At 40.2% G+C, this 27,868-nt stretch overlaps 1 protein-coding gene and 1 long non-coding RNA gene across 7 annotated transcripts; both read right to left on the bottom strand.

Moving 5' to 3' along the window:
• Nucleotides 1-1,400: 1,400 nt before the first annotated feature.
• On the bottom strand, nucleotides 1,401-23,096 carry LOC108320435 (probable LRR receptor-like serine/threonine-protein kinase At1g63430). Of its 6 annotated transcripts, none has more exons than XM_052868734.1 (13): nucleotides 22,807-23,096; nucleotides 21,877-22,087; nucleotides 21,596-21,739; nucleotides 21,356-21,505; nucleotides 20,624-20,740; nucleotides 20,483-20,547; nucleotides 19,941-20,198; nucleotides 19,642-19,845; nucleotides 19,410-19,544; nucleotides 19,170-19,327; nucleotides 18,817-18,999; nucleotides 2,377-2,616; nucleotides 1,401-1,657 (listed from the first exon to the last, which is right to left on the bottom strand). In XM_052868734.1, the coding sequence occupies exons 2-11, from the start codon at nucleotides 21,999-22,001 to the stop codon at nucleotides 18,910-18,912; spliced, it is 1,446 nt and encodes a 481-aa protein (XP_052724694.1). In that variant the 5' UTR covers nucleotides 22,002-22,087; nucleotides 22,807-23,096; the 3' UTR covers nucleotides 1,401-1,657; nucleotides 2,377-2,616; nucleotides 18,817-18,909. The 6 variants fall into 6 exon arrangements, with proteins under 6 accessions (XP_052724694.1, XP_052724688.1, XP_052724691.1 ...); XM_052868728.1 differs by having other exon boundaries at nucleotides 19,407-19,542; XM_052868731.1 differs by having other exon boundaries at nucleotides 18,817-18,884; nucleotides 19,407-19,542.
• A 647-nt stretch (nucleotides 23,097-23,743) lies between these two features.
• LOC108320434 (uncharacterized) lies at nucleotides 23,744-25,294 on the bottom strand. The gene is made up of 3 exons (XR_008245171.1): nucleotides 25,233-25,294; nucleotides 24,499-24,612; nucleotides 23,744-23,793 (listed from the first exon to the last, which is right to left on the bottom strand). It is a non-coding gene; the product is annotated as an uncharacterized LOC108320434 (long non-coding RNA).
• Between the last annotated feature and the right edge of the window lie 2,574 nt (nucleotides 25,295-27,868).

Genomic DNA, 27,868 nt, shown 5'->3' with positions numbered 1-27,868 from the left:
TTTGGATTTAGAGTTTAGGATTTAAGGTTTATGGTTTTAGGGATAAGGAGTTTAGGAATTTAGGGGTTTAAGAGTTTAAGATTTGGAGTTTAGGGTTTAGGATTTAAGATTTTTGGTTTGGGGTTTGGCTTTGGGTTTTAGGGATTGAGGTTTGGGGTTTGGGTTGGGGATTAGGATTAATGATTAGAGATTGTGGATTTGGGATTGCGGCTTGGGGATTGTGGATGGAGGATTGGGGTTTATAATGTATGATTTATGGTGTATGGTGTGATGTATGATTTAGGGTGTGGGATATAATATTTAGGATGTAGTGTGTAGAGTGTAGGTTTTAAGGTTTAGGATGTATGGGATAGGATTTGTGATTAACAGATTTGGGTTTAGGATTCAAGGCTCAGAAGTGTATGGGTTATGAGTCAGGGGTGAGGGATTAAGGTTTAAGAGTTAATGTTTAAGGATTAGGGATTATGGGTTAGGGCTTAAGGCTTAGGGTTTCGGGTTTAGAGATTTCGACTTGAGACTTGGATATAAGGTTTATGGTTTTGGGGCTTTAGGGATTTGGGGGTTTAAGTGTTAAGGATTTATGATTTGGGGTTTATTGTTTAAGGTTTAAGAGGTTTAGGGTTTTATGGACTTAGTGGTTTAGAGGTTTAGGGTTTATAGTCTAGGGTTTAGAGTGTAGGGTGTAAGGTTTTGAATGTAATGTGTAAGGTGTATGATGTAGGCTTTAGGGTCTATGGTTTGATGTTTAGAGGTTAGGGTTTAAAGGATTTAAGATTTAGGAATTTTTAGGGTTTTTGTTTAGGGGTTTTTGGGTTTAAGGTTTAGGAATTTGGGGTTGGAGGTTGGGGTTTAAGGTTTAAGGGTTCATAGTTTACGGGTTGATGATTGAGGGTTTAAGGTTTGGATTTATGGTATAAGATTTGAGGTTTAGGTTTTAGGTGTTTAGGGTTTGGGGCAAGGAGCTTTGAGTTTGAGTTTATGGGCTAGGGTTTAAGGATAAGGCATTAAGGTTTGAGTTAGGGTTTGTGGATTAGGGTTCATGGATTGATACTTAGGGGATAAAGTTTAGGGTTTGGGGTTTGGGGTTTAGGTTTTGGAGCTTGGGGCTTGTGTCTTTGAACTTAGGACTTGAGGTTTAAGGTTTATGGTTTTAGGTTTTATGTTTAAGCATTTTAAGATTTAGGGTTTTAGGGGTTTAGATTGTGGGAATTGGTATCGCGCAACGTAACATTTTAAAGAGCGTGAAAATGAACACAAACCAAGAGGAGTGGGGTGAATTGGTCAATTTAAAAATTTTAGTTTTCTTTTAGGACTTTCGTCAAACAGTTTATAATCAGGAAATGCAAAGATAAAGAGAATCACACACAAGATTTTTATACTGGTTCGAATCAAAAGACTTTACTTCTAATTGTTAATCTCTTCAAAAGAGAGATTGACCTTTTCACTAAAATAAGTAACAATTTACAATATAGAAATAAAGATTGAAATTAGAAACCAACTCTCTTAACAACATATAAGAGATGAAAGACATTTGAAGCACACTTATCCAACCAGACCTTGATTATGCCAGCTGCCATACTTTAAGCAGGAAGAAGCATCAACCACTCACCACTTCCCCATAATGAAAAATTGCTTTCATCAATGACAGCGGAAGTAGCTGCAGCAAATGTAAAATCATCATGCTTGCGTTACTAAATAAGATATATATAACACTTAGACAGACTTAAATAAATGGTATATTTCGAAGTAAATGTACAATTTAAAATACATTTCCATATTATATAATCTACAAATACATTCAAAATTGTAAAAGTTTAGAATACATTTTCCTATTATATACGATCTAAAAATGCATTCTTGATTGATTAATCCAAAATATGCATTTAGGTTTCGAAATATATTCTAGACACAGTCTGAAATGTAATTTTGAATCCAAAAATATAATTTAGATCGTATAATCGAGATCATATTTCCGTACTTTACAATCCAAAAATCTAAAATATGATCACTTTAAAGTTTTCCAATACCTCACAAAGGTGCATGAAGGAATGACAAGGGTGGGAAAATATACTGCCTTTATTGATTAGCTGTAGTTTAAAATGATTTTCAAGATACAAACAATTTAGCACAAGCGTAACATCATCAAATTAAAAGATGCAACTAATATTGATCAAACTCAATTTGCTTTAATGCTTTTGGATAACACTGAATTCGTTCTCTACATTAACACAAGACATGAATGCTCAGTTTGCATACAGGCAAAATTTGACGCATTAACAACTAAGTTTAAACTAAATGTGCTGAGGTACTATTCATAACCAACAAAGCCTTAAAAACCAGACAAAATTATGCACGTCTATCATAGTAAATCCTTACCACCAAAAGCTTAAACTTGCCAACATGGAAAACCCTTCAATTAAAATTCAAAATGGTAGCTAGAAGCCTCAGTTAATCTTTGGTTTTGGTCGCCTTGGTCTCAGTACCATATAAAGGCACCCTAGAACAATCAAGAAAGCTGGTATAGTTGTCATATCAAACACCATATGTATTTTTCTCTCTCTTGTGCAGTTAATTGGATGAAGAAGGGAAAGGGTCGCATTGACTTGACCAACAAACCTGCGTGAGAGATTGTCAGACAAAAACTAACAAATTTCAGAAAAATAAAATTTAATAGCGTTTGAAGTCCAACTTAAAGAAAAGATAAAGTAGGTCTACACGAAATCACTAGCTAATAACCAATGAAGAGCAACAGAAAAGTAACAATAGTTGAGCTTAGCCATATTTTCATCCTTAGATAAATTTTGCAATTATATTGGAATGAGGGAAAAGAAGAGGAACGAAAAGCAAACGTGAACAAATTCAAGTAATAAAGATTAGGCTGTCAAAACGGACGACTAATCCCAACCCCTACAGGCCAAGTTTAAAAATTTGACAGCTCAGCCTGGCCTATATTTTAAAGCAGGCCATTAAATTGCTTATTGCAGAATAGTGCCCTTTTGGATGCATCCTCCAACGTGTTTAGTAGCCTCAAGACATCAACATAACGCAATTCTCCAGTGACAGTTGATACCTGAAGAATACAACATTCATAACACATTCATGGAACTTAAGAATATGATTGCAAATTGAATAGAAGCTACAAATAACTACCACTTACCCTTTTCCAAAGGCTAACGACATAACTGTACTTGTTTGCAAGCTCAAGCTCTTGGGACTGGAAGATCCTGAACGTTTTCTCAGCTTTATATTGTTAAGAATTCACATTAACTCATTGTGTCTCAAGAAACACAAAGGCCCTATAATACCCCTGAAAGCAAAGGGCAGGTTTGCATTCACATGGTTTAATTTGATAATATATGCTTTAATATATTTTTTCTTACACAAGGCAAATGCAATGGTACATCATGTTACTCGCAATTGGGTTCCTCCTAGTCCCACGAGATGTCCAGTCCTCACTATGAAGGACTTTTTGGGGCTCAAAGGACTTTTTGGGCTCTAAGGGTTTTTGAGGCTCTAAAGCCTTGTTGGGCTTTTAAGGGCTCTAACGGGTTTTAGAATTCGAAGGGCTCTTAGGACTTAAAGGCTCTAAGTACTTTTAGGGCTCTGAGGACTTTTAGTGATCTAAGGGCTTTTATGGCTCTAAGGACTCTTAGGGATATAAAGGCTCTAATATCTATAAGGGCTCATAGAGCTCTAAGAGCTCTAAGGACTAAGGTTTGTTAGGACTCAAAGATTTGTTACGGCTCTCAGGGTTGTTAGGGCTCTAAGGGTTATTAGGCCTCTAAGGGCTGAAAGGGTTGTTAGGGCTCTATGGGCTATTAGGGCCCTAAGGGTTGTTAGGGCTCCAAGGTCTATTTTGGCTCACAGGGTTGTTAGGACTCTAAGGGCTATTAGGGTTGTAAGGGCTGTTAGTGCTCAAAGGGCTGTTGGTGCTCTATGTGCTGTTAGGGCCCTAAGGACTATTAGGGATCTAAGGGCTATTTGAGCTTTAAGTTATCTAAGCGCTATTAGGGCTCTAAGGGCTATTAGGATCGTAAGGGCTTTTATGCCTCTAAGGGCTTTAGGGGATCTAAGGAATTTGAGAGTTGTAAGGGCTTTGATGGCTCTATAGGCTTTTAGGGCGCTAAAGCCTTCTCTGGCTTTTAAGGACTCTAAGGGTTTTAGAATTCGAAAGGCTCTTAGGACTGTTAGGGCTCTTATGGTTCTAAGGGCTCTTAGGGATATAAAGGCTCTAAGGGCTATAAGGGTCGTAAGAGCGCTAAGGACTCTAAGGGTTGTTAGGACTCTAAGGTTTGTTAGGACTCAAAGGTCTGTAAGGGCTCACACGGTTGTTAAGGCTCTAATGGTTATTATGCCTCTAAGGGCTGTTAGGGCTCGAAAAGCTTTTAGGGCTCTATGGGTTGTTAAGGCCCTAAGTGCTATTAGAGATCTAAGGGTTCTTTGGGCTTTAAGTTATGTAAGGGCTATTAGGACTCTAACAACGGTTAGGGCTCTATGAGCTATTAGGACTCTAAGGACTTTTATGGCTCTAAGGACTTTAGGGGCTCTAAAGGATTTGAGGGCTCTAAGGACTTTGAGGGCTTTTTAGGCTCTAAAGCCTTTTTGGGCTTTTGAAGGGGTCTAAGGGCTTTGAGGTTTCTAAAGGCTTTGAGGACTCTAAAGGCTTTGAGTGCTCTAAAGGCTTTGAGGGCTTTAAGGTCTTTTAAGGCCCCTAAGGGCTTCGGGGACTTTAAAGGCTTTGAGGACTCTAATGGCTTTGAGGGCTCTAAGGTCTTTTAAGGGCTCTAAGGGCTTTTAGAGCTCGAAGGGCTATTAGAGCTCTAAGGGCTTTTTGGGGCTCAAAGGACTTTTTGTGCTCTAAGGGCTTTTGGGGCACTAAAGCCTTTCTGGGCTTTTAAGGGTTCTAACGGTTTTGGAATTCGAAGGGCTCTTAGGGCTCTTAGGACTTAAGCTCTAAAGGCTCTAAGAGTTCACTTAAGATCTAAAAGAGGAGAAAATATTTCTCAAAGGACTTATTTCATTTCCACTCTTAATCTTACATTTATAGAACTAGAGAGAGTGCTCTCTAGTTGTAACACACTTAACACAACTCACACACCACTCATACACACTCACACACAGCTCATACACACTCACACACAGCTCATACACACTCACCCATAAACCAATAATTCTAACACTCCTCTTCAAGCTGGAGCATACAAATTGTATGTGCCAAGCTTTGAACAAATAAACTCAATCCGAGGTCCCCTTAATGACTTAGTCAACATATCTGCAAGTTGGTCATTTGATCCAACAAACTCAGTACATATTTCTTTTGACAATAACTTTTCCCGAACAAAATGACAATCAATTTCTATATGTTTGGTTCTCTCGTGAAACACTGGATTTGATGCAATGTGAAGAGCAGCTTGGTTATCACAATACATCTTCATACCCTGGATGTCACAGAAGTTAAGTTCTTGAAGGAACTGCTTCACCCATATAAGTTCACATGTTAGTGAAGCCGTTGCCCTATATTCAGCTTCAGCTGTTGATCGAGCCACTACATTTTGTTTCTTACTTTTCCATGAGATAATGTTTCCTCCAAGGAAAACACAATATCCCGTAGTAGATCGTCTATCAATAGGAGAACCTGCCCAATCAGCATCACAATATCCTGATACTTGAAGGCTTCCTTTTTCTTCATATAACAGCCCTTGCCCAGGAGCCTTTTTTACATACCTTAGAATGCGAATGATAGCATTCCAATGGTCAACACATGGAGCTTGCATGAACTGACTAACCACTCCAACTGCAAAAGATAGATCCGGCCTTGTAATAGTAAGATAGATTAGTTTTCCAACTAGCCTCCTATATCTCTCTGGGTCGGAGAATAACTCACCTTCTTCTGTTGTTAATTTTTGATTTGGATCCATAGGGCTATCAACCGGTCTACAATCAATCATGCCTGTTTCTTGCAAAATATCCAGAGCATACTTCCTTTGGGAGATTACAACTCCATCTTTTGACTGAGCTACTTCAATGCCTAGGAAGTATTTGAGGCTCCCAAGATCCTTGGTTTGGAAATGTCTACACAAATACTCCTTCAATTGAGATATTCCAGTAGTATCATTTCCTGTAATAACTATATCATCAACATATACTATCAAGTAAACACATTTTCCTGGAGACGAATGATAATAAAAGACTGAATGATCTGCTTCACTGCGTTTTAGCCCAAATTTTTGAACAATGGAGCTAAACTTTCCAAACCAAGCACGTGGTGATTGCTTGAGCCCATATAGAGATCGGTTCAATTTACAAACCATACCAGACTCCCCCTGAGCAACAAACCCAGGATGTTGCTCCATATAAACTTCTTCCTCAAGATCACCATGGAGAAAGGCATTTTTGATATCCAATTGATGAAGTGGCCAATGACGAATGGCTGCCATTGCAAAGAACAATCGAATGGTAGTCATTTTTGCCACGGGAGAGAAGGTATCACAATAATCAAGACCATAAACCTGAGTGTACCCTTTTGCAATCAGTCGAGCTTTGAGTCTATCAATGTCACCATTAGGACCGACTTTAATTGCATATACCCATCGACAACCAACAGCCTTTTTGCCTGAGGGAAGTGGCACAAGCTCCCAAGTATGACTGTGGTCAAGAGCCTGCATTTCTTCAATCATGGCTTGTCGCCATCCAGAATAATCAAGTGCTTCTTTCACAGTTTTAGGAATAACCACAGCAGATACTGAGGATAAAAGTGAATAAAAGGAGGGAGATACTCTGTGATAACTAAGAAAATTATAAATGGGATGAGGGTTTCGAGTGGAACGATTACCTTTTCTGAGAGCAATGGGCCAACCAGAATCATCTTCATCAAGAGGCGTGACAGGAGATGGTGACGGAGAAGAATCTGAAGGAGATCCACCATTTTCTGGAAGAGGAGTATCCATCGGGGTACTGTGTCGAAGGATATCAGTATGTGGAGAGGAAGGTTCGGGAGGACCTTGGGTATGACTTGGATTAACTGAGGTATTTGAGATATTAGACTCAACCACTGGAAGAGGAAGTACCTGTTGGAGGATATGAACATCTTGAACAGATGGAGAGAAGAAAGCTATCTGTTCAAAGAAGGCAACATTAGCAGACATGTAGTATTTTTTGGTTTCAGGAGAGTAACATCGATACCCTTTTTGAAGGCGATAGTAGCCCAAAAATACACATTTGATTGCACGAGCAGAGAGCTTGTCGAGCCCCGGAGACATGTCGTGAACAAAACAAACACAACCAAAGACTCGAGGAGAGGTGTGAAAGAGAGGGTTATTGGGAAAGAGAATGGAGAAAGGAACTTTATTATTGAGAGAGGAGGAGGGCATTCTATTAATAAGAAAACATGCAGTTAAGATGGCATCCCCCAGTGATGAACAGGAATATGAGCACCAAGCAAAAGGGTACGAGTCGTTTTAACCAAGTGTCTATTTTTTCTTTCTGCTATACCATTTTGTTGGGGTGTATGAGGACAAGTGGACTGATGCAAAATACCATGGGAGCTAAGAAGTGAAGAAAAAGTTGATGAGAAATACTCTTTAGCATTATCACTTCTTAAGACTTTAATTATTTGGCCAAATTGGTTTTTGATTTCATTCAAAAAGGATGTGAAAATGGGTAACAATTCAGAGCGATCTTTCATCAGATAAACCCAAGTACATCTAGAATACTCATCAATAAAGGTAACAAAATACCGAAAACCAAAAGAAGAGACGCGACTAGGTCCCCAACCATCAGAATGAATAATAGAAAAACTAGAAGTACACATTGATTGAGATCTTTTAGGGAAGACAGATCTAACATGTTTTCCTAGTTGACAGGACTCACATTCTAAAGTCTGAAGACCACTAAGTTCAGGACACATCTTTTTTAATTTTGACAAGTTAGGATGGCCAAACCGATCATGTAACACTTTAGGAGGAAGAGCGGCGACACAAGATACCCGTGGACGAAATCCAAAATGGTATAAACCTCCAGCTTCATATCCTTCTCCAATTTGTCTCTCCGAGCCACGCTCCTGTATAACAAAAGATTTTGAATCAAACGTTATTGAACAATTTAATATTTTGGTTAACTGACTTAGGGAAATTAAATTGAATGGACAGCTAGGAACAAAAAGAACGGATTTCAGAGTTAGAGAGGGAGACAGGGAAACTTGACCGACTCCCTTTGAACAAATTTTAGAGCCATTTGCAAGGGTAATGAAATGGGGTTTTTCTTGGAGGGAAAGATTTGAGAACAATAAGGTATTACCAGAAATGTGATCAGAAGCTCCCGAATCAATTACCCATGAATTTGGACCTGCCATGGATTGAGAAATGCAAGCTGTGGACGTACTTGAGGACTGAGATGATTGTGCCAAGCTGTTAGACTTTAAGCGTAGATATTCTTGATACTCTTCCTCGGTAAACTTGGAGTTGGAAGTGGAAATTTCAACCTGAGAGATATTAGCGCTTTTTGAAGGAAAGCCATGCAAGGAGTAGCAGTTTTCTCGGGTGTGACCCATCCTGTTACAGTAAGAGCATTGACGTCCTCGACCTCCACGTCCTCCACGTCCTCCTCCTCTAGTTCCACATCCTCCGCTTCCTCGCGTGGCAACCATGACAGATGGTTCTATTGTTTCATGAGCTTCCTGAGACTAAGACACAGGAACACGAAGAAGACGTGTGGTCAAGGCTTCCAAGGAAGGGACTTCATGACTTGTCAGAAGTTGATCTCTGATGTGATTCAAATCTGGATGCAAAGTACGGAGGATCATCACCATATAATACTGGTCAAGTTTCTTTTTGATATCTTCTGAAGATTCCAAGAACATTCTCAATTCTTCCACAGCTACTTGGGCTTCAGTCATGAAGGAGACCATATCATGGTCTGTCATTTTGAGACAGGCGAGCTTGTTTGCGGTATCATAGAGACGTTGAATATCATTAGCATAAATGCTTTGAGCTTTCTTCCAAAAGGTGTGACATGTCTTGAAGGCTCTAAGAGATATCAAAAGTCGGGGTTCCACAGATTGCACAATAGGGCACATAATTGAAAATCAGCTTGTTTCCATTGTTCAGCCATGTCAGATGGTACTTGACTCCCATCCTGCTCAAGGTGGTCATAACGTCCTTTACCAAGGAACCACATTTCTACAGCAGCAGACCAAGACATATAATTCTTTCCATTTAGCTTTTCGGAAGTGATTGAGGGACTTCCAGAGAAAGAAAGAGCACTTCCAGATGCCATTCTTCGATAAAAACAGGAGAGGGAATCAGAAAAACTGTGAAGGACCAGAAAACCCTATAGGGTTTCTTAAGGTTTTCTTAAAGGGAAGCTTCTGGACCCACCAAAGTAAGATTTTGAGGGTCAGAACAGACAGAGGAGATGAGGGCGACAGCTATGGAGGTGGCGCGGAGACTTTCCGGTGAGCAGAGGGCGGCGCGTGGGCGGCACGCGCTTGTTCGCAGCGTGCAAAGAGGCGGCGCGTGACGGAGCGTGGAGGTGAATCAGGCGAACCCACCGATGGGGTTGGCTGTCGCGTGAAGAGGTGAACCAGATCCAGTGGTCGTCGGACGGAGCGGTAACGGCGGACGGCGGCGGACGACGGTAGTTGACAGATACCAGGATGGCTGACAACCAAGTTGAAGAACTTGAAACTGCAGTTGACAGTTGCAAATAGTGGCGAGACAGCCGCAGACAACTACGAACGGCACTGGACAGGTGCAACCAGCAGTGACAGTGCTGGTGGACAACACACGGAAACCAGAGCAGGATGAACCCGCTCTGATACCAACTTAAGATCTAAAAGAGGAGAAAATATTTCTCAAAGGACTTATTTCATTTCCACTCTTAATCTTACATTTATAGAACTAGAGGGAGTGCTCTCTAGTTGTAACACACTTAACACAACTCACACACCACTCATACACACTCACACATAGCTCATACACACTCACCCATAAACCAATAATTCTAACAAGTTCTAAGTACTTTTAGGGCTTTGAGGACTTTTAGTGATCTAAGGGCTCTTATGGCTCTAAGGGCTCTTAGGGATATAACGGCGCTAAGATCTATAAGGGCTCAAAGAGCTCTAAGAGCTCTAAGGACAAGGGTTTGTTAGGGCTCAAAGGGTTGTTAGGACTGTTAGGGCTCTAAGGACTATTAGGGCTCTAAGGACTGTTAGGGCTCTAAGGACTGTTAGGGCTCTAAGGACTGTTAGGGCTCTAAGGACTGTTAGGACTCTAAGGGTTGTTAGGGCTCTAAGGGTTATTAGGCCTCTAAGGGCTGTTAGGACTCTATAGGGTGTTAGGGCCCTACGGGCTGTTAGGGCTCCAAGGTGTGTTTTGGCTTAAAGGATTGTTAGATCTCTAAGGGCTATTAGGGTTGTAAGGGCTGTTAGTGCTCGAAGGGCTGTTAGGGCCCTAAGGACTATTAGGCATCTAAGGGCTTTAAGTTATCTAAGCGATATTAGAGCTCCAAGGGAGGTTAGGGCTCTAAGGGCTATTAGAACTGTAAGGGATTTTAGGCCTCTAAGGGCTTTAGAGGATCTAAGGAATTTGAGGGCTGTAAGGGCTTTGAGGGCTCTACACGCTTTTAGGGCTCTAAAGCCTTCTTGGGCTTTTATGGACTCTAAGGGGTTTTAGAATTTGAAGGGCTCTTAGGGCTCCTATGGCTTTGAGAGCTCTTGGGAATATAGAGGCTTTAAGGGCTATAAGGGTTGTAAGAACACTAAGGACTCTAACGATTGTAAGGACTCTAATGTCTGTTAGGAATCAAAGGTCTGTTAGGGCTCTAAGGGTTATTAGGGATGTAAGGATTCTTTGGGCTTTAAGTTATCTAAGGGCTCTAAGGGCGGTTAGGGCTCTAAGGGCTTTAGGGGTTCTAAGGGATTTGAGGGCTCTAAAGTCTTTTTGGGCTTTTAAGGGCTCTAAGAGGTTTTAGAATTCGTAGAACTCTTAGGGCTATTAGGGCTCTTATGGCTCTAAGGGCTCTTCGAGATATAAAGGCTCTAAGGGTTGTAAGGGCTCCAAGAGCTTTAAGGACTCTAAGGGTTGTTAGGGCTCTAAGTGTTGTTAGGGCTTAAAGGTCTATTATGGTTCTCAGGGTTGTTAGGGCCGTAAAGGTTATTAGGGATCTAAGGGTTCTTTGGGCTTTAAGTTATATAAGGGCTCTAAGGGCGGTTAGAACTCTAAGGATTATTAGGACTCTAAGGGCTTCTATGGCTCTAAAGGCTTTAGGGGCTCTGAGGGATTTGAGGTCTCTAAGGGCTTTGAGGGCTCTATGGGATTTTTGGGTTTAAAGCCTTTGTGGGCTTTTAGGGGCTCTAAGGGCTTTGAGGTCTCTAAAGGTTTTGAGGGCTCTAAAGGCTTTGAGGGCTCTAAGGTCTTTTAAGGGCTTTGAGGGCTTTAAAGGCTTTGAGGGCTCTAAGGTCTTTTAAGGGCTCTAAGGGCTTTTAGAGCTTGAAGGGCTACTAGAGCTCTAAGGGCTTTTTGGGGCTCAAAGGACTTTTTGGGCTCTAACGACTTTTGGGGCTCTAAAGCCTTGTTGGGCTTTATGGGGTTTTAGAATTCGAAGGGCTCTTAGGGCTATTAGGGCTGTTAAGGCTCTTAGGAATATAAAGGCTCTAAGAGCTCTAAAGACTCTAAGGGTTGTTAGGACTCTAAGGTCTGTTAGGACTCAAAGGTTTGTTAGGGCTCTAAGGGTTATTAGGCCTCTAAGGACTGTTAGGGCTCAAAAAGCTTTTAGGGTTCTATGGGCTGTTAGGGCCCTAAGGGCTGGTAGGGCCCTAAGGGCTATTAGGGATCTAAGGATTCTTTGGGCTTTAAGTTATCTAAGGGCTATTAGGGCTCTAACGACGGTTAGGGCTCTAGGAGCTATTAGGACTCTAAGGGCTTTTATGGCTCTAAGGGCTTTGAGGGCTCTACGAGCTTTTAAGGCTCTAAAGCCTTTCTGGGCTTTTAAGGGTTCTAAAGGGTTTTAGAATTTGAAGGCTTCTTAGGGCTATAAGGGCTCTAAGGATTAGGGGTTGTTAGGGCTCTAAGGGTTGTTAGGGCTATAAGGTTTGTTTCGACTCTCAGAGTTGTTAGATGTTAAGTTGTGTGTTTCTGTTAATTGGGCTTAGCCCATTCTGTATTTAGGGTTTAACCCTTATCTTACATTATAAATAAACTACCCTATGTGTATGCAAAACACATAAGGGAGATTTCTCCTAATCTTCTCTACTATTTCACATGGTATCTAGAACTTAGGTTTTGTTCCAGCCATGTCCACAATCTCCGGTACCCATCGCTGCCGTTGTTGCCGCTGCTGCCGTCGCCGGAGTTCCAGAATCGATCAACGACCACACCATCGGAATCGTCTCGGCCGGGCGACCACCGTGGTACAAAGATCGCGGCGAACGGACCACCCACGCGCCTCCACGCGCCACCGCAAAGGTCACCAGATCCGCCGCTTCCCGCCGCGCGTGCCGGCGAGATCTGACGCCGACCAGGACCGTCGTGCTCGCCTCCTCGTCCTCTTTTTGGATTTGTTGTCGTTGCGTCAATCGGAGCACTTTGGATTTTTTAGGATTTCTCCCTCTCCATGGCTGCCCAACTTGATGATCGGAGTCGGTCTCGCCAACCAGGTAAAGGACGTCCAAAATGTGACCATTGTGGCAAGCTAGGCCACAAAATTGATAGATGTTATGCGCTTCATGGACGTCCTCCTCGACCTATAGCAATGGCTAATTCTGATCCACCTCTCCGATCACCGTCTGCAAACCATCCTACTTCATCAAATACCATAAATAACCCTGTACTCTTTCAGGAATTTCTCAGATGGTATGAGGACCGTCAGCACTCTAGTTCCACTACATCTGTTATACGCACAGGTACTCCTTTTGTTGGTGTGACTCACTCTCTCGGATCTTGGGTCCTTGACTCAGGCGCCACTGATCATATCACTGGTAACAAGTCCTTGTTTTCTTCCTTGTCATGTCCGGATAATTTACCCTCGGTAACGATGGCTGATAGGTCTAGAGTCTCATCTCATGGTATTGGTACTGTTCATATTTTTCCGTCCATATCCATTGATAATGTACTTTATGTCCCTCGGTCTCCTTTTAACTTATTGTCCGTAAGTCGTCTAACTCGTTCCCTTAATTGTGTTATTTCATTTACCAAAGATTCTGTTTGGTTGCAGGACCGGAGTTCGAAACACATGATTGGCACAGGATGTGGTCTCATGGCCTATATCATCTCAGCCCTTCTCCACATGCTGGCGTAATCATGGAGTCACCATCCCTTCTTCATGCTCAGTTAGGTCATCCCAATCTTGCCAAACTGCAGCAACTTGTTCCGAGTCTGTCCAAATTATCAAGTTTGTCGTGTGAGTCTTGCCAGTTAGGTAAACATACTCGTAGTTCCTTTCCTCGTAGTGTTTCACAACGAGCATCATCCCCCTTTTCATTGGTTCATTCTGATATTTGGGGACCTAGTCGTGTTAAGTCAACTTTAGGATTTCAATATTTTGTTACCTTTATTGATGACTATTCCAGATGTACTTGGTTGTTTCTCATGAAGAATCATTCTGAGTTGTTTTCTATTTTTCAATCTTTTTTCAATGAAATAAAAACTCAGTTTCGGGTTTCTATTCGCATTTTACGCAGTGATAATGGCCGTGAATACCTTTCTCAACAGTTTAAACATTTTATGGCTTCTTATGGCATTCTTCACCAAACTTCATGTGCTTATACCCCTCAACAAAATGGGGTGGTTGAGCGCAAGAATAGACACCTTATTGAAACAACTCGTACCCTTCTCATTCATGGTCAAGTACCCTCACGTTTTTGGGGTGATGTTGTTCTCACGGCATGTTATCTTATCAACCGCATGCCATCTTCCGTCCTAGAGAACAAAATCCCTCATTCTATCTTATTTCCTCAAGACCCTCTACATCCATTACCTCTTAGAGTTTTTGGTGCTACATGTTATGTTCATGATTTTAGTCCTGATCTTGATAAGTTATCTCCTAGGTCTCACAAATGTGTCTTCTTAGAATTTCCACGGTCACAAAAGGGCTATAAGTGTTTTTCCCCTTCTCTCAATCGTCATTTTATCTCTGCTGATGTCACTTTTGATGAATCTTCTTTTTATTTTACACATCTATCTTCTAGTCCTGTACCTCTCCCTGTTACTGTTGATATTCCTCTTATCTGTGATCCTCCTGGTGATGCTCCACCCATTTTGTCTCCTCCTTCTTTAGACTCTCATTCACCACGGGATCTTCCTTCACCACCACCCCTTCAGGTTTATAGTCGCCGCAATTGTCTCCCTCATGACTCACTTCCAGTGCCGCCTCCTGTGTCTCCTCCGGCTCCAGCAAATGAGTCTAACTTGCCTATTGCCCTCCGTAAAGGTATACGCTCTACCCGTAACCCTTCCCCCCATTATATTGTTCTTAGTTACCACAGATTATCTCCATCTTTTTACACTTGTCTCTCATCCATTTCTTCTGTGTCAATTCCTAAATCTGTGGGTGATGCCTTAACTCATCCTGGCTGGCGTCAAGCTATACTGGATGAATTAAGTGCTTTACAGAAAAGTGGAACTTGGGAGCTTGTCCAATTATCATCTGGAAAGTCTGTTGTTGGTTGCAGGTGGGTGTATGCTATCAAGGTTGGCCTTGATGGCACAATTGATCGTCTGAAAGCTCGACTAGTTGCCAAAGGCTACACACAGGTTTTTGGTTTGGATTATGGTGATACTTTTTCTCCAGTGGCAAAAATGACCTTTGTTCGCCTATTCATTGCCATGGCCGCTCTTCGACAATGGCCTCTTTACCAACTTGATGTCAAAAATGCTTTCCTCAATGGTGATTTGCATGAAGAAATTTATATGGAGCAACCGCCTGGCTTTGTTGCTCAGGGGAGTCATCTGGATTGGTATGTCGTCTTCGCAAATCCTTATATGGCGTAAAACAATCTCCTCGAGCCTGGTTTGGTAAATTTAGCTGTGTTGTTCAACAATTTGGTATGTCTCGCAGTGAAGCGGATCATTCAGTGTTCTATCGCCACTCAAGTGCTGGATGTATTTACTTAATAGTGTATGTCGATGATATTGTTCTCACAGGAAGTGACTCTCTCGGCATTTCTCAGATGAAACAACATTGTTGTCATCATTTTCAAACCAAAGATCTTGGCAAACTCCGATACTTTTTGGGTATTGAAGTAGTACAATCCAATGATGGTATTGTCATATCTCAGAGGAAGTATGCGTTAGACATCTTGGAGGAAACAGGGTTAATGAACTGTAAATCTGTTGAGACACCTATGGTCCCTAACATCAAACTCCTACCAAATCAGGGGGAGCCTTTCTCAGATCCTGAACGGTACAGAAGATTAGTTGGTAAATTAAACTATCTTACTGTTACGCGTCTTGACATTTCCTTCGCAGTTAGTGTGGTGAGTCAATTTCTAAACTCCCCATGTGAAGACCATTGGGATGCAGTTGTTCGCATACTGAAGTATATTAAAGGATCACTTGGAAAAGGTTTGCTATATGGCCCTAACAACGATACAAAAATCGTTTGCTATTCAGATGCTGATTGGGCTAGTTCCCCTTCTGATAAGAGGTCTACTTCTGGATATTGTGTCTCTATTGGTGGCAATCTGATATCTTGGAAAAGTAAGAAGCAAAGTGTTGTGGCAAGGTCCAGCGTAGAAGCAGAATATAGAGCTATGGCATCCGCTACTTGCGAGCTTGTGTGGCTTAAACAATTACTTAGTGAATTGAAATTTGGAGATGTCACTCACATGACACTTATATGTGATAATCAAACTGCTTTTCATATTAGCTCTAACCCTGTCTTCCATGAGAGAACCAAGCACATTGAAGTTGATTGTCATTTTATTTGAGAAAAAATCATATCCGGAGATATCAAGACAGAGTTCGTTAACTCAAGCAACCAGTTGGCAGACATATTCACCAAGTCCTTATGAGGACCTAGAATTGACTATCTTTGTAACAAGCTTGGAAAATATGATTTATATGCTCCAGCTTGAGGGGGAGTGTTAGATGTTAAGTTGTGTGTTTCTGTTAATTGGGCTTAGCCCATTCTGTATTTAGGGTTTAACCCTTATATTACATTATAAATAAACTATCCTATGTGTATGCAAAACACATAAGGGAGATTTCTCCTAATCTTCTACTATTTCATAAGACCTGTTAGGGCTCTAAGTGTTATTAGGCCTCTAAGGGCTGTTAGGGCTCGAAAAACTTTTAGGGCTCTAAGGGTTGTTAAAGCCCTAAGGGCTATTAGGGTTCTAAGGGCTCTTTGGGCTTTAAGTTATCTAAGCGCTATGAGGGCTCTATGGGAGGTTAGGGCACTAAGGGCTATTAGGACCGTAAGGTCTTTTATGCCTCTTAGGCTTTTAAAGGCTTTAAGGGGTTTTAGAATTCGAAGGGCTCTTAGGGATCTTATAGCTCTAAGGGCTCTTAAGGATATAAAGGCTCTAAGGGTAGTAAGAGCTCTAAGGACTCTAAGGTTTGTTAGGACTCAAATGTTTGTTAGGGCTCTCAAGGTTGTTAAGGCTTTAAGGGTTATTAGGCCTCTAAGGGCAGTTAGGGCTCGAAAAGCTTTTAAGGCTTTATGGGCTGTTAGGGCCTTAAGAGCTATTAGGGATCTAAGGGTTCTTTTGGGCTTTAAGTTATCTAAGGGCTATTAGGGCTCTAACGACGGTTAAGGCTAAGGCTCTAGGAACTATTAGGACTCTAAGGGCTTTTATGGCTATAAGGGCTTTAGGGGCTCTAAAGGATTTGAGGGCTCTAAGGGCTTTGAGAGCTCTACGGGCTTTGAGGGCTTTAAAGCCTTTTTGTGTTAAGGGCACTAAATGATTTTAGAATTTGAAGGCCTCTCAGGGCTATAAGGGCTTTAAGAGCTCTAAGGACTAGGGGTTGTTAGGGCTCTAAGGTCTGTTTCAGCTCTCAAAGTTGTTTGGGCTCTATGGGCTGTTAAGGCCCTAAGGGCTATTAGGGATCTAAGGGCTCTTTAGACTTTAAGTTATCTAAGGGCTATTAGGACTCTAAGGGAGGTTAGGGCTCTAAGAGCTATTAGGACTCTAAAGGCTTTTATGGCTATAAGGACTTTAGGGGATCTAAGAGATTTGAGGGCTGTAAGGGCTTTGAGGGCTCTACGTGCTTTTAGGACTCTAAAGCCTTTTTTGGCTTTTAAGGGCTCTAACAGGTTTTAGAATTCAAAGGGTGCTTAGGGCTCTTAGGGTTGTTAGGGCTCTTATGGCTCTAAGGGCTCTTGGGACTCTAAGGGCTTTTGGGACTCTAAGGGCATTTTGGGGCTCTAAGGGCTTTTGGGGCTCTAAGGGCTTTTGGGGCTCTAAGGGCTTTTGGGGCTCTAAGGGCTTTTTGGGTTCCAAGGGCTTTTAGGGCTCTAAAGTCTTTTGGGACTCCAAGAGCTTTTAGGGCTCTAAGTGCTTTTAGGACTTTTAAGTACTCTGAGGGGTTTCAGAATTCGAAGGGCTTTTAGGGCTGTTGGGGCTTAAGGGCTCTAAGAGCTCTAAGGACTTTTAGGGCTCTGAGGACTTATAGTGCTCTAAGGGCTCTTAGAGCTTTTGTACTCTTATGGCTCTAAGGGCTCTTAGGGATATAAAGGCTTTAAGGGCTATAAGCACTGTAAGAGCTCTAAGGTATAAGGCGTAATGTGTAGGTTATACAGTGTAAGGTGTAGGGTGTAAGGATGATGTTCGGTGTAAAGGAGGTATGGGATGTAAAGATAGTCTAAAAAGTGTGTGAGGAGGGAGTAAGGAGGGTGTAGGGTAAAACATTTAGGTTGTAGGGTATAAGTATACAGTTTAAGGTTTTTGGAGGGTTAAGGAGTGTGTTAAGAGGATGTAAGAAAGATGTAAAGAGGGTTTAAAGAAGGTATAAAAGGGTGTAAGGAGATGTCAAGGGGATGCGAAGAGGGTGTTAGGAGGGTGTAAGGTGTAGGGTTTATGTTAAAACTGATCTAGCATGAAAGGGCATACTACCTGCATGTTTTTTCCACCATATCAATTTCATATCTGATAATAAACGACCATTATATGCATCAGCTTCAAGAGAGTTCTGCTGAGTTGGGTTTGATGTAGCATGGTTTTAACAATGGCTTTTATGGTTTTTATAATGTTGTCATAAATCTTATTATGCTTTGATGTAGCAAGGATTGAAGTGCCAACCTGTGGTGTGCCTGCCCGTAATGCAGCAGTAGTTCCACTAATTATAGATAGACATTCCATGCAAACAAAATATATTAGTCAGCATGCCTATTGAATGCTTCAATTTAGGAATAATACCAAAACACGTGGAGATAAGAATACAAATTATTAGGGGTGGGTAAAGTCTATTAAACTGAACTGAACTATAAACAATTATAGTTATCTATAAAACAATTCATGTAAACTGAACCGAACTATTTTTTAGTTCAGTTACACTGCAATAATTCAGTTAACTATTTAAAACAGTTTCAGCATTGGTCCAGAACAAAATATAACAAGGTTTGAACAACTAAAACCAGTGTATCTAATTACTTTTCTTACCCACTATAAAACAGTTTTATCCTAATGTGGTATCCCATTAAATCATAAACAGATTTGGATTAAATCCACTCCTTGAAACTAGATTTGAATAGTCTAGAATGGAGCAGTTTTTGCACCTGTTTTCATAATCCCAAAAAAGAATCAGGCCTTGTGAATTCAGGGCAAACATCTAACAGGACAAAGGCTAAATTGCTGAATAAAAGTACTATTAAAAAGACTACCTCCAGTTTTTCTACTTTTTTGCAACATTCTCGGGGGACACAAATTCCAATTCCACACGAACACAACACTACATATCAATAATAACAAACTTGTCATACACTAAAAAACATAAGATAAAAAGTGAAACCAGAATTCTTTTCTGATCTTTCAAGAATTGTTTTCCAACTTTCAAAATCGACCAGCTGCAATTCAGATTGATGACAATGAATAAGCAAGCTTTTGGATCTCCAACACATTATACTATATAAACATAGGTGAAAGTTACTTTAATTCTGCTCATTCTTGACAGCAAGAAGATATGAACACAGCTGTATCTGGTAAATTTGAAGATTTGAACTACTAGTGACCGCACCTTAGGGGAAAATTCTTCTGTAAGGTATACAGCACTAGAATTCAGTTCTGAGATAGTAAATGGAGGCTCCACTTCGGTATGCAAATACTTGAGTCCACGCGCAATGCCTATGGCAATCTTCATACACCGTGTCCATGAGAATTGGCGTCCTTCTTCATCTGCAGTCACAATTACATGTTGAAGGAATGAAACGCTTAAGACATGTTACTTGTACGCCACCTGAGAAATTTGACTTACAACAATGAAGGTGATCATGGAGTGTCCCATTTGAAGCATAATCAAAAACCAACATCCTTGTAAATAGAGTGTCTTCTCTACAGTAACCAAGTAGTTTTCCTATATTCTCATGATTTAACTTTGCCAAGTCTGCCACCTGAATGGCATTAATAGCATAAGTAAATATTAAAAGATTGGGACAACTATCTGCCTGCAAATTCTTGCAGGCTGTTGCCATAGGAAAATTTCCATTTACCTCTCTGAAAATAGAGCTCAAGATATCCTGTCCAATGCTCCTCCCTGATGCAGAGGGAAATCACAACAATCTCAGGTCCACCTTTCATTGTTCCCTTGTAAACCACACTGTCTGGTGAGGACCCAATTATGTTGCTGAAGTCTTCACAGGCCACTTCAAGCTCTTGTCTGCTATACCTTCTCACATCCTTCAACATCTCAGGGTCTGCATTTTAATAGAACTGATTATGTTGAAAACAGCTCTAGAACTATTAGATGTAAATAGAAAGTTGGGAAATCAGAAAAAGAGAATTTACATACCTATATATACTGCCGTCTGATCTTTCTGGCTTCCATATTTTTTCCAAGGAATAATAATAGATGATTTTTTGTTACATCTCAGAAAAGCAGCAAGAACAGCAACCAGAAAGAGAGAGCCTACCATAGTCCCAGTTACTATTTCTAGAGCCAAAAGCCAAACAGGTTTTGACGCTCCATGATGCTTGGACACATATTCAGTAGGTTGGTGACTTGGATTCACCACTGGCTGACTCTTGGCACTGGCAGGAGAAGCACCCGCTATGAAATAAAATTTCAGTGTTAGAACATAAGATTGGAAGAAGCAAGTGTTGTTCAGCGTATATTGGAATTGACAAAATTCTTATCTATAAAGAATACATAAATCTATTCTCAACACCTGCTTGGGTTTTAAAAAGAGGAATACAAAGGGAATATCCATGAAAGCCACTTCACAATTAAGTCAAGACTCAGCTCCTTTCATTTCTTTGGCATAATTCAAATATGAAGAGACATTTAATTCATGCCTTCAACCTGAGTTCTTGAAAGGTAATGTCAATACATACCACACTGTATAGGAGGTCGCTGCTTTATATCATGGCTCTGGATGCAATTCCCTTGAAAGCTTAACCTGCCAGACATGGTATATGATTACTAAATATAGTGGAGGAGTAGAATGTCAACATGACCAGAGTATCAAAAAGTACCTCGGAAGATACTGCAAGCATTTGGGTATGCTACCAACTAAAAAATTATATGAGAAGTCTGCTACTTTCAACTGAGACGAACGACAGAAGCCAGTTACATTCTCCTTGGACACATACCTGAAGAAGTCACACAAATTTATTAGAGGCAGATTAAAAAAATTCGAATTTTGACCGCTATAACTTGATCTTTTACACTTAATGTTGAATCTGACTGCAGGTTTTTCAGCCACAACAGATATAAGCTGTTTCATAACCCAAAGGACGTTTAACTCTCCCTAATGAAATTCTTTTGAACGGCTCCTGAATAAGTTGAAAACTTGACACTGGTCATTTGTTGCCAATAATAGATTATCCCATTCCATTTTGTATGTATCCATAATATCTCCTTCACAACAACAATCTTCAAGATAAATCTAATGCATGATAATATATATATATATATATAAAGGAACAAATTTCTCATCTGCATTAGTCACGACACGAGTGATGAAAGAAGTAACATTCAAACGTGAAACAGTCATTTGCATCAATTTAATTGCATACAAGACCAAATACTAGCTCGTTCAATCATGGCTACGTACAACATATATAAAGGTGCGTTACAGTCCTATAGTCTACATCCGTACTATGAAAAGGAAGTGTTTTATCAACCAGGTTAGGAAAGAACTACGTGAATAAGAATACTGAATCCCTGACCAAACTATAATAACTGGATTGTAAAATTACACTCACATTCCATGCATATTTGAAGCAAAATTTGAGCTATCGCCAGCAGGAATAGGCCCTTGAAGTCTATTCCTATCCAGCTGAAGTTCTTGAAGGAATCTCAAGTTTTCAAGCTCTGGAGGTAGCCTACCAGTCAACCCGTTGGACTGCAAGATTCTACAAGAATGCAAACACATTTGAATAAGTAGGAGAGTCAATCATTTTTATTTTTTTCTATTCAGGAAGTTTATACTGAATTTCTTTTACATTTTCACAACTTGAGTTAGATTTCCAAACTCTGGAGGAATTGGTCCTGTTAACTGATTCATTCCTAGATCAAGCACCCTGAGATATTTCAAGTCGCCCAATTCTCTAGGTATTGTTCCAATGAGATTGTTTCCGTGCAAAATTCTGCATAAACAAAAGAACCACAAATCAGCTTCAGCCATGATATACCAGAACCAAGCCAAGTAATAATCACAATATGACAAAGCCACAGGTTTTCACTTTTCAGGATGAAGTACGGCTAGGAGAAAGGGTGAACATACAGTTCTTGCAAGTGGGTGAGTTGCCCCAACTCTGGTGCAAGAAACCCCTTTAATGATGATCCTGATATGTTTCTCAAAACCATTTCATCAAATTGGATTGGTGTGTCTACATTTGACATCTCCATGTTTTTCCACAACCAGAGGGTTTGGATTGTTGGCAAACTTGAACTCGGAGGGTAATGACTTGATGGACTGGAAGGCAGGCAGGACACTAGATTGCGAATTGCCATTAACAAAAAAGGTTACCATCGGCAATTGCAAATTGCGAAAAAACAAAAACTCATAACATTTTTTAAAAAACAAAAAAGCTAACTTTCCATACAAATGGGCCTTTCAAACTTTAAACAAGGCCCCCAATGAATGACTTAATCAGGATAACCCTAGCTCCACATAGACACTCTACTCTCCACTCCTCTCTCCACTCCTCTAGTCCAGTGCTCCATGCTTTAAAGTCCTCATCACGTTCAACCGCATTCCAAGCTGTAAAATTCAAAATCATTAACCTAACACATCCACACCCCCACTCGGCTAATTCAATGGACCCAAGCTTAATCAACTTCCCTCAAGGTTGAAAAGGTCTTCCACCTTCAATCTTGCCTTTCTTTTTCTTTCTTCTTTTTTAAATTACTACATCATCCACACACAAATAGATCTTATCTTGAACACTTTTAGTTCAAACATAAATATCTGACAAAGTATAAAAAAGAAAATCATAAACACTGAAAACCTAAAAATCAAAAGATGAACATCAACTAACTCAAATGCCTCACTTAGAAACTAAAATTCAATATGACGACAACAAAAAATTTCAAACAACAATCCTCATTTTCTTCAGTTATCCCCGTATTATGTGCCGCGAAACCGAAGATGAGAAAAAGAACGGTGAAAACAAAAACAGAGTAAAAGAACGGGGAAAACAGAAACACTCACGAAATTACCAACTCGTTCAGATGTTCGTGAAGCGGATCCACTAACCTAAGAGAACTTTGGAAGAAGACTGAGTGAGATGAAGATCTTGCAGAAGGGAGATAATGCCAGAAGAATCGTTGAGTATTAAGCGATTCAGAATTCAGAAAGATTGAGTCAAGAACAAAAAAGAAGACAAATGTGTTCGCGGAAGAGTATCAGCCTCACAAGCCCGCGTTTGGTTTGGTTCATCGCACAACGAACATACGGAGAAGAGAAGATGAATTTCAAAGAAACAGTTCTTTTGGCTTTGCTTTTTCGAACTCCCTCCTCCTAGGCATAGTTAAAACCTTTAAAAAAAAAGGAGGGAGTTTCTTTTTAAAACATTTTTTTATTTTATTTTATGGTTTTCTTTTTGCTTCTTACTTTAAATTTTAAATTTAAATTATTTGTTGCACCTAGGCGTTTTTCCTTGATAAGCGAGTTGAAAAGAAATTTTAGTTAGTAAAATATTTTTGCTGGAGTTTTTGAATCGATAAAACTACGCTTAAGCTAGCAGCTTCGACGTCAATTATTAGATAAAAATATTTTTACTTAGTGCTAATTTATGTATTAAAAAAATGTTAAATTTTTTTTACTTGTGCATTTAAAATTTTTATATTTTTTAAATAAGTATTTCTTGTCTATTTTTTATTAATAAAATTATATAATGGTTTTCATATTATATAGTATCCCGAACAACCTTGATGAAAGTTTGAAAATTGATCACGAATAGTGTCTTCACCTTTTCATGTAACATGGTTGAATAATAAGCTGACGGACTACAGTTGTTATATCTTGTAATCCAAGACTTTGAAAGGAAGACAGGTTGAATTGATTTGAACCATGAACTTTGAATCCTGAACCCTGAATCCTGGAAGATAAAAGCCAAAGGTCAGCCGAATGAGGTGAGTTGGCATTACCCTGGTTTGAATGTACGTTAAGACTATAAAGGCAGTATTCCATTGCTACCTAGAATTCGCAGGATGGCAAATATTAAAAAAGACAAACATCTTGAAAAAGTGAAAACATGTAATGATATATAACGGTTAAAACAAGAAATAATGGAATTCAATTGTGTACAATTTATATCTCATACTACATATTCAAATGTACGGTGAACACTAGCCAACTCAACCCCAAATCAACTCACATTCACAACACATGGTGGCTTATAACCTAACCTTACGATCTTAAATAATTGATTAACCATAATAGTAGTGTGGAAAGTCTGGCGGATTTGTGTTTTATGAAAGTTAGTTAGACAACTATTTTTTGTATAGATAGAATCTTGTATGAATTGTTGTAACCAACCGAAAGTTTAGAGTTCACTATAAGAGAAACCTTGAGTTGTAATCTATGTTCTTATTGAATTTCTAACATACTATGTAGATTGAAGTTAGGTATGATGCTTCATTTACTCCTTCAATTTAAGCGCTTAATTGTTCTTGCAGGTTCTTCGTTATAGTCTTTTATCCATTTGTGTGGTAGAGTGTCTAGTGGGCTTGTGAACTATTTCCTTACAATTCTTACATTCTTTTCATCTTCACCACACAAAATCTAAACTCTTTATCCCAATTCCCAAGAGTAGACATTGTTGTTGAGACATTAAATGGAAACTCTTTCACTTTTTTTTATTATCAAATATTAAATTTTACAAAAATCAAAGGATAATACCTTTGCAAGTCGTGTGACATATGTAGCAGCCAATGCAGTGGCCAACAGTCCCAGCCCAAGAGTTAACAGCTGATTGTTTCCTCCAAATATATTACTAAGTTCAGATTCATCTTGCTGAAATGTAGAAGCAACAATTACATTAAAGAAGTAATGAGCGAAGTTACTCTCTTTCCATAATCCATTATACATAAATAAAAGCACAATAAAACCATTAAATTGATGAATTGAAAAAGCGAAGGGCAAAAAATCACTTCAATATAGCTTATCATATAGGATTTGTACATATTCTACAGGGAACCGGCTAATATACACTGTATTTTAAAACAGTAACAAAGGAGATGATTTAACCAACACCTTAATTTTAACCATTCTGTTAGAATATAAAGATTCCTTTTGCTTTTGGAATCTTACAATTATTAGTCTGATTGGGTTGGGCCCATGCCCATTACTCCACCAAGATTTACTTAGATTATTAGTGTATGTGTATCCACCTTACTCAATTCCTTTAGATCTCTTTCTATTTATTTGTTGTTTTGCATGATGGACCCAAAATATTCACCATGCTACTTGTATTATGGTATAGTCTCCAATTTTCACCTTTAAGGTTTGATGTACGTAGTGATTAACTTACATTCTATATACTCTCCGTCTTTTTCACTTAACAAAAACAATCCAATAATGATTAAAAAACCAAGAGTACAAAGAATAGGAAGAAAAACCAAGTACAAAATCACAATTATTGCTCTTCCAAAGGCACCGACACTAACATAAGCCCAAGTTCCTGGAAGCATCCCCAACCAACTGCGTAACAATCATCAGTTTTAAGACATGGATAATCTTACTGAGACAGTTCCAAATAGGTACAAAATATACCCAGTTTCATTTTAACTACGTTTCATTACAATTTACCTATACTTCAACTAATCAATGAAAATGTATAATAACCACTCTGATGAATTTAAAACAAGGGTATTTTCATGAAGCTGGTTCTCAGTGTTTTCAATGAAAATTTGTAAGTTCAATGTTCTCAGTATTTTCACCAGTTCATAAAAACAAGACACTAAAAAATATTGAAGAGCAACTGCAATCATCATGAAGCTATAAATATTGCATGCCGAAATTTAGAGACAAGTTATTCTTTTAAGAGATTTATATTATTGTTAACACGAAAATTCAAAGACTAATCCATAAGTAAAACTATCAAAATAGAATTATGTAATTAATGTAGTCGACCTCACTTAGAGAAATGAAATATGTTGTGGTAATCGTACAATTACCCTTTTATAATTATTTTACCATATGTAATAAAGAGAAAAATTACATACAAAAAATTCAAACCGTATGTAATAGTCGTATGATACACGGATATTACATATAGGATGTATAAAAAAAATTAAAAAAAAAAATTAAAAGGCAGAGAATTGGAAAGTTCTCAGGCCATTCCCACAGCTTTCCTTCGCAGGTATTTGCCTCCTCTCAGCTTTCCCTCTAAGCTTTCCCTCTCATCTCTTTCCCTCCTCTCAACTTTCCCTTTTATCTCTTTCTCTCTCGCTCACAAATCACCTTGTCCTTGCCGTCAATCGTAGTCTTCCAGTCGTGTACCCCTTGTCCCTGTGTGGTCCATCAACAAACCCTAGATTTATCGCTGAGGAACCCTAGGACTTCTGTTCTCGCACTCCAAGGTAAATGTCGGCATCGTCACCCCCTGATTATGGAGTTCTCACCTTGCGACCATGGAACTATTGTTGCCGTGTCATGGAGCTCTCATTTTGCCACCACTTTGCGTCAGGGTTCAGGGTTTTGGGTTTTGGGTTTCGGGTTTAGGGTTTGGGGTTTAGGGTTTGGGTTTTAGGGTTTGGGGTTTGAGTTTGGGGGTTTAGGGGTCTGCGTTTGGGGTTTGGGGGTTGGGGTTTAGGGTTTGGGGTTTAGTGTTTGGGGTTTAGGGTTTGGGGTTTCAGGTTTAGGGTTTGGGGTTTTGGTTTTGGGGTTTGGGTTTGGGGTTTTAGGGTTTGGGGTTTGGGGTTTAGGGTTTTTGGTTTAGGGTTTGTAGGGTTTAAGGGATTTAGGGTTTGTAGGGTTTAGGGTTTAGGGGGTTTAGGGTTTTTGGTTTTTAGGGTTTGGGATTTGGGGTTTGCTGTTTGGGGTTTAGGTTGGTTATGGTTTTGGGTTTTTGGTTTAGGGAATTTTGGGTTTTGGTTTTGGTTTAGGGTTGGGTTTAGGGGTTAGGGTTTATGGGGTAGGGTTTAGGGTTTGGGGGGTTTTAGGTTTGGGGGGTTTTGGGTTAGGGGTTTAGGGTTAGGGGTTAAGGGTTAGGGTTGGGGTTAGGATCTCGGGTCCCGGGTTTCGGGTCCCGGGTCGCGGGTTTCGGGTTCAGGGTTAGGGTTTCAAGGTTAGGGTTTGGGTTGAGGGTTCTGGGTTCAGGGTTCATGGTTCAGGGTTCATGGTTCAGGGTTCATGGTTCAGGGTTGAGGGTTGCGGGTTGAGGGTTCAAGGTTGAGGGTTTAGAGTTGAGGGTTCAGGGTTTAGGGGTTTAGGGGTTGAGGGTTTATAGTTTTGGGTTTTGGGTGTTTAGGGTTAGGGTTTAGGGTTTTTTAGGGTTTAAGGTTTTTTAGGGTTTAGGGTTTTGGGTTTTGGTTTTGGGGTTTGGGGTTTGGGGTTTAGGGGTTGGGGGTTTGGGGTTTAGGGTTGGGGATTGGGGGTTTGGGGGTTTGGGGGTTTGGGGTTGAGGGTTGAGGGTTTGGGATTTGGGATTTGGGGTTGAGGGTTTTGATGGTTTAGGGTTTAGGGATCTTTGGGTTTTGGTTTAGGGTTGAGGGTTGGATTTAGGGGTTAAGGTTTAGGGTTTGGGGTTTAGGGTTAGGGGTTTAAGGGTTAGGGGTTTAGGGTTGGGGTTAGGGCCTCGGGTTTAGGGTTGCGGGTTTCGGGTCCCGGGTCACGGGTTTCGGTTTCAGGGTTAGGGTTTCAAGGTTAGGGTTTGGGTTGAGGGTTCTGGGTTCATGGTTCAGGGTTCATGGTTCATGGTTCAGGGTTGAGGGTTGAGGGTTGAGGGTTGAGGGTTTAGGATTGAGGGTTGAGGGTTGAGGGTTTAGGGTTTTAGGGGTTTAGGGGTTAAGGGGTTTAAGGGGTTAAGGGTTTAGAGTTTTGGGTGTTTAGGGTTAGGTTTAGGGTTTTTGGTTTAGGGTTTGTGGTTTGGGGTTTGGGTTTTAGGGGTTTGGGGTTTTGGGTTTAGGGTTTTGGTTTGGGGGTTTGGGGTTTAGGGGTTTGGGGTTTAGGGTTTTAGGTTTTGGGTTATAGGTTTTGGGTTAGGGTTTTGGGGTTAGGGTTGTTAGGGTTTATGGTTTTTAGGGTTTAGTGTTAGGGTTTAGGGTTT

This window comes from Vigna angularis, chromosome 9 (genome assembly GCF_016808095.1).
Source record: "Vigna angularis cultivar LongXiaoDou No.4 chromosome 9, ASM1680809v1, whole genome shotgun sequence".
Classification (NCBI taxonomy): Eukaryota; Viridiplantae; Streptophyta; class Magnoliopsida; order Fabales; family Fabaceae; genus Vigna; species Vigna angularis.
The sequence above is the reverse complement of the archived record's forward strand: the minus strand, read 5'-3'. Positions and strand labels throughout refer to the sequence as shown.

What these genes read in the sequence shown, in the direction of transcription:
- LOC108320435 (XM_052868734.1), bottom strand. Translation starts at nt 22,001, where the DNA reads ATGGAGATGTCAAATGTAGACACACCAATCCAATTTGATGAAATGGTT. An exon ending in TCAGACGGCAGTATATATAG is followed by an intron (nt 19,846 to 19,940) that starts GTATGTAAATTC and finishes ATTAAAATGCAG; the next exon opens with ACCCTGAGATGTTGAAGGAT. An exon ending in ACTCCATGATCACCTTCATT is followed by an intron (nt 19,328 to 19,409) that starts GTTGTAAGTCAA and finishes TTGTGACTGCAG; the next exon opens with ATGAAGAAGGACGCCAATTC.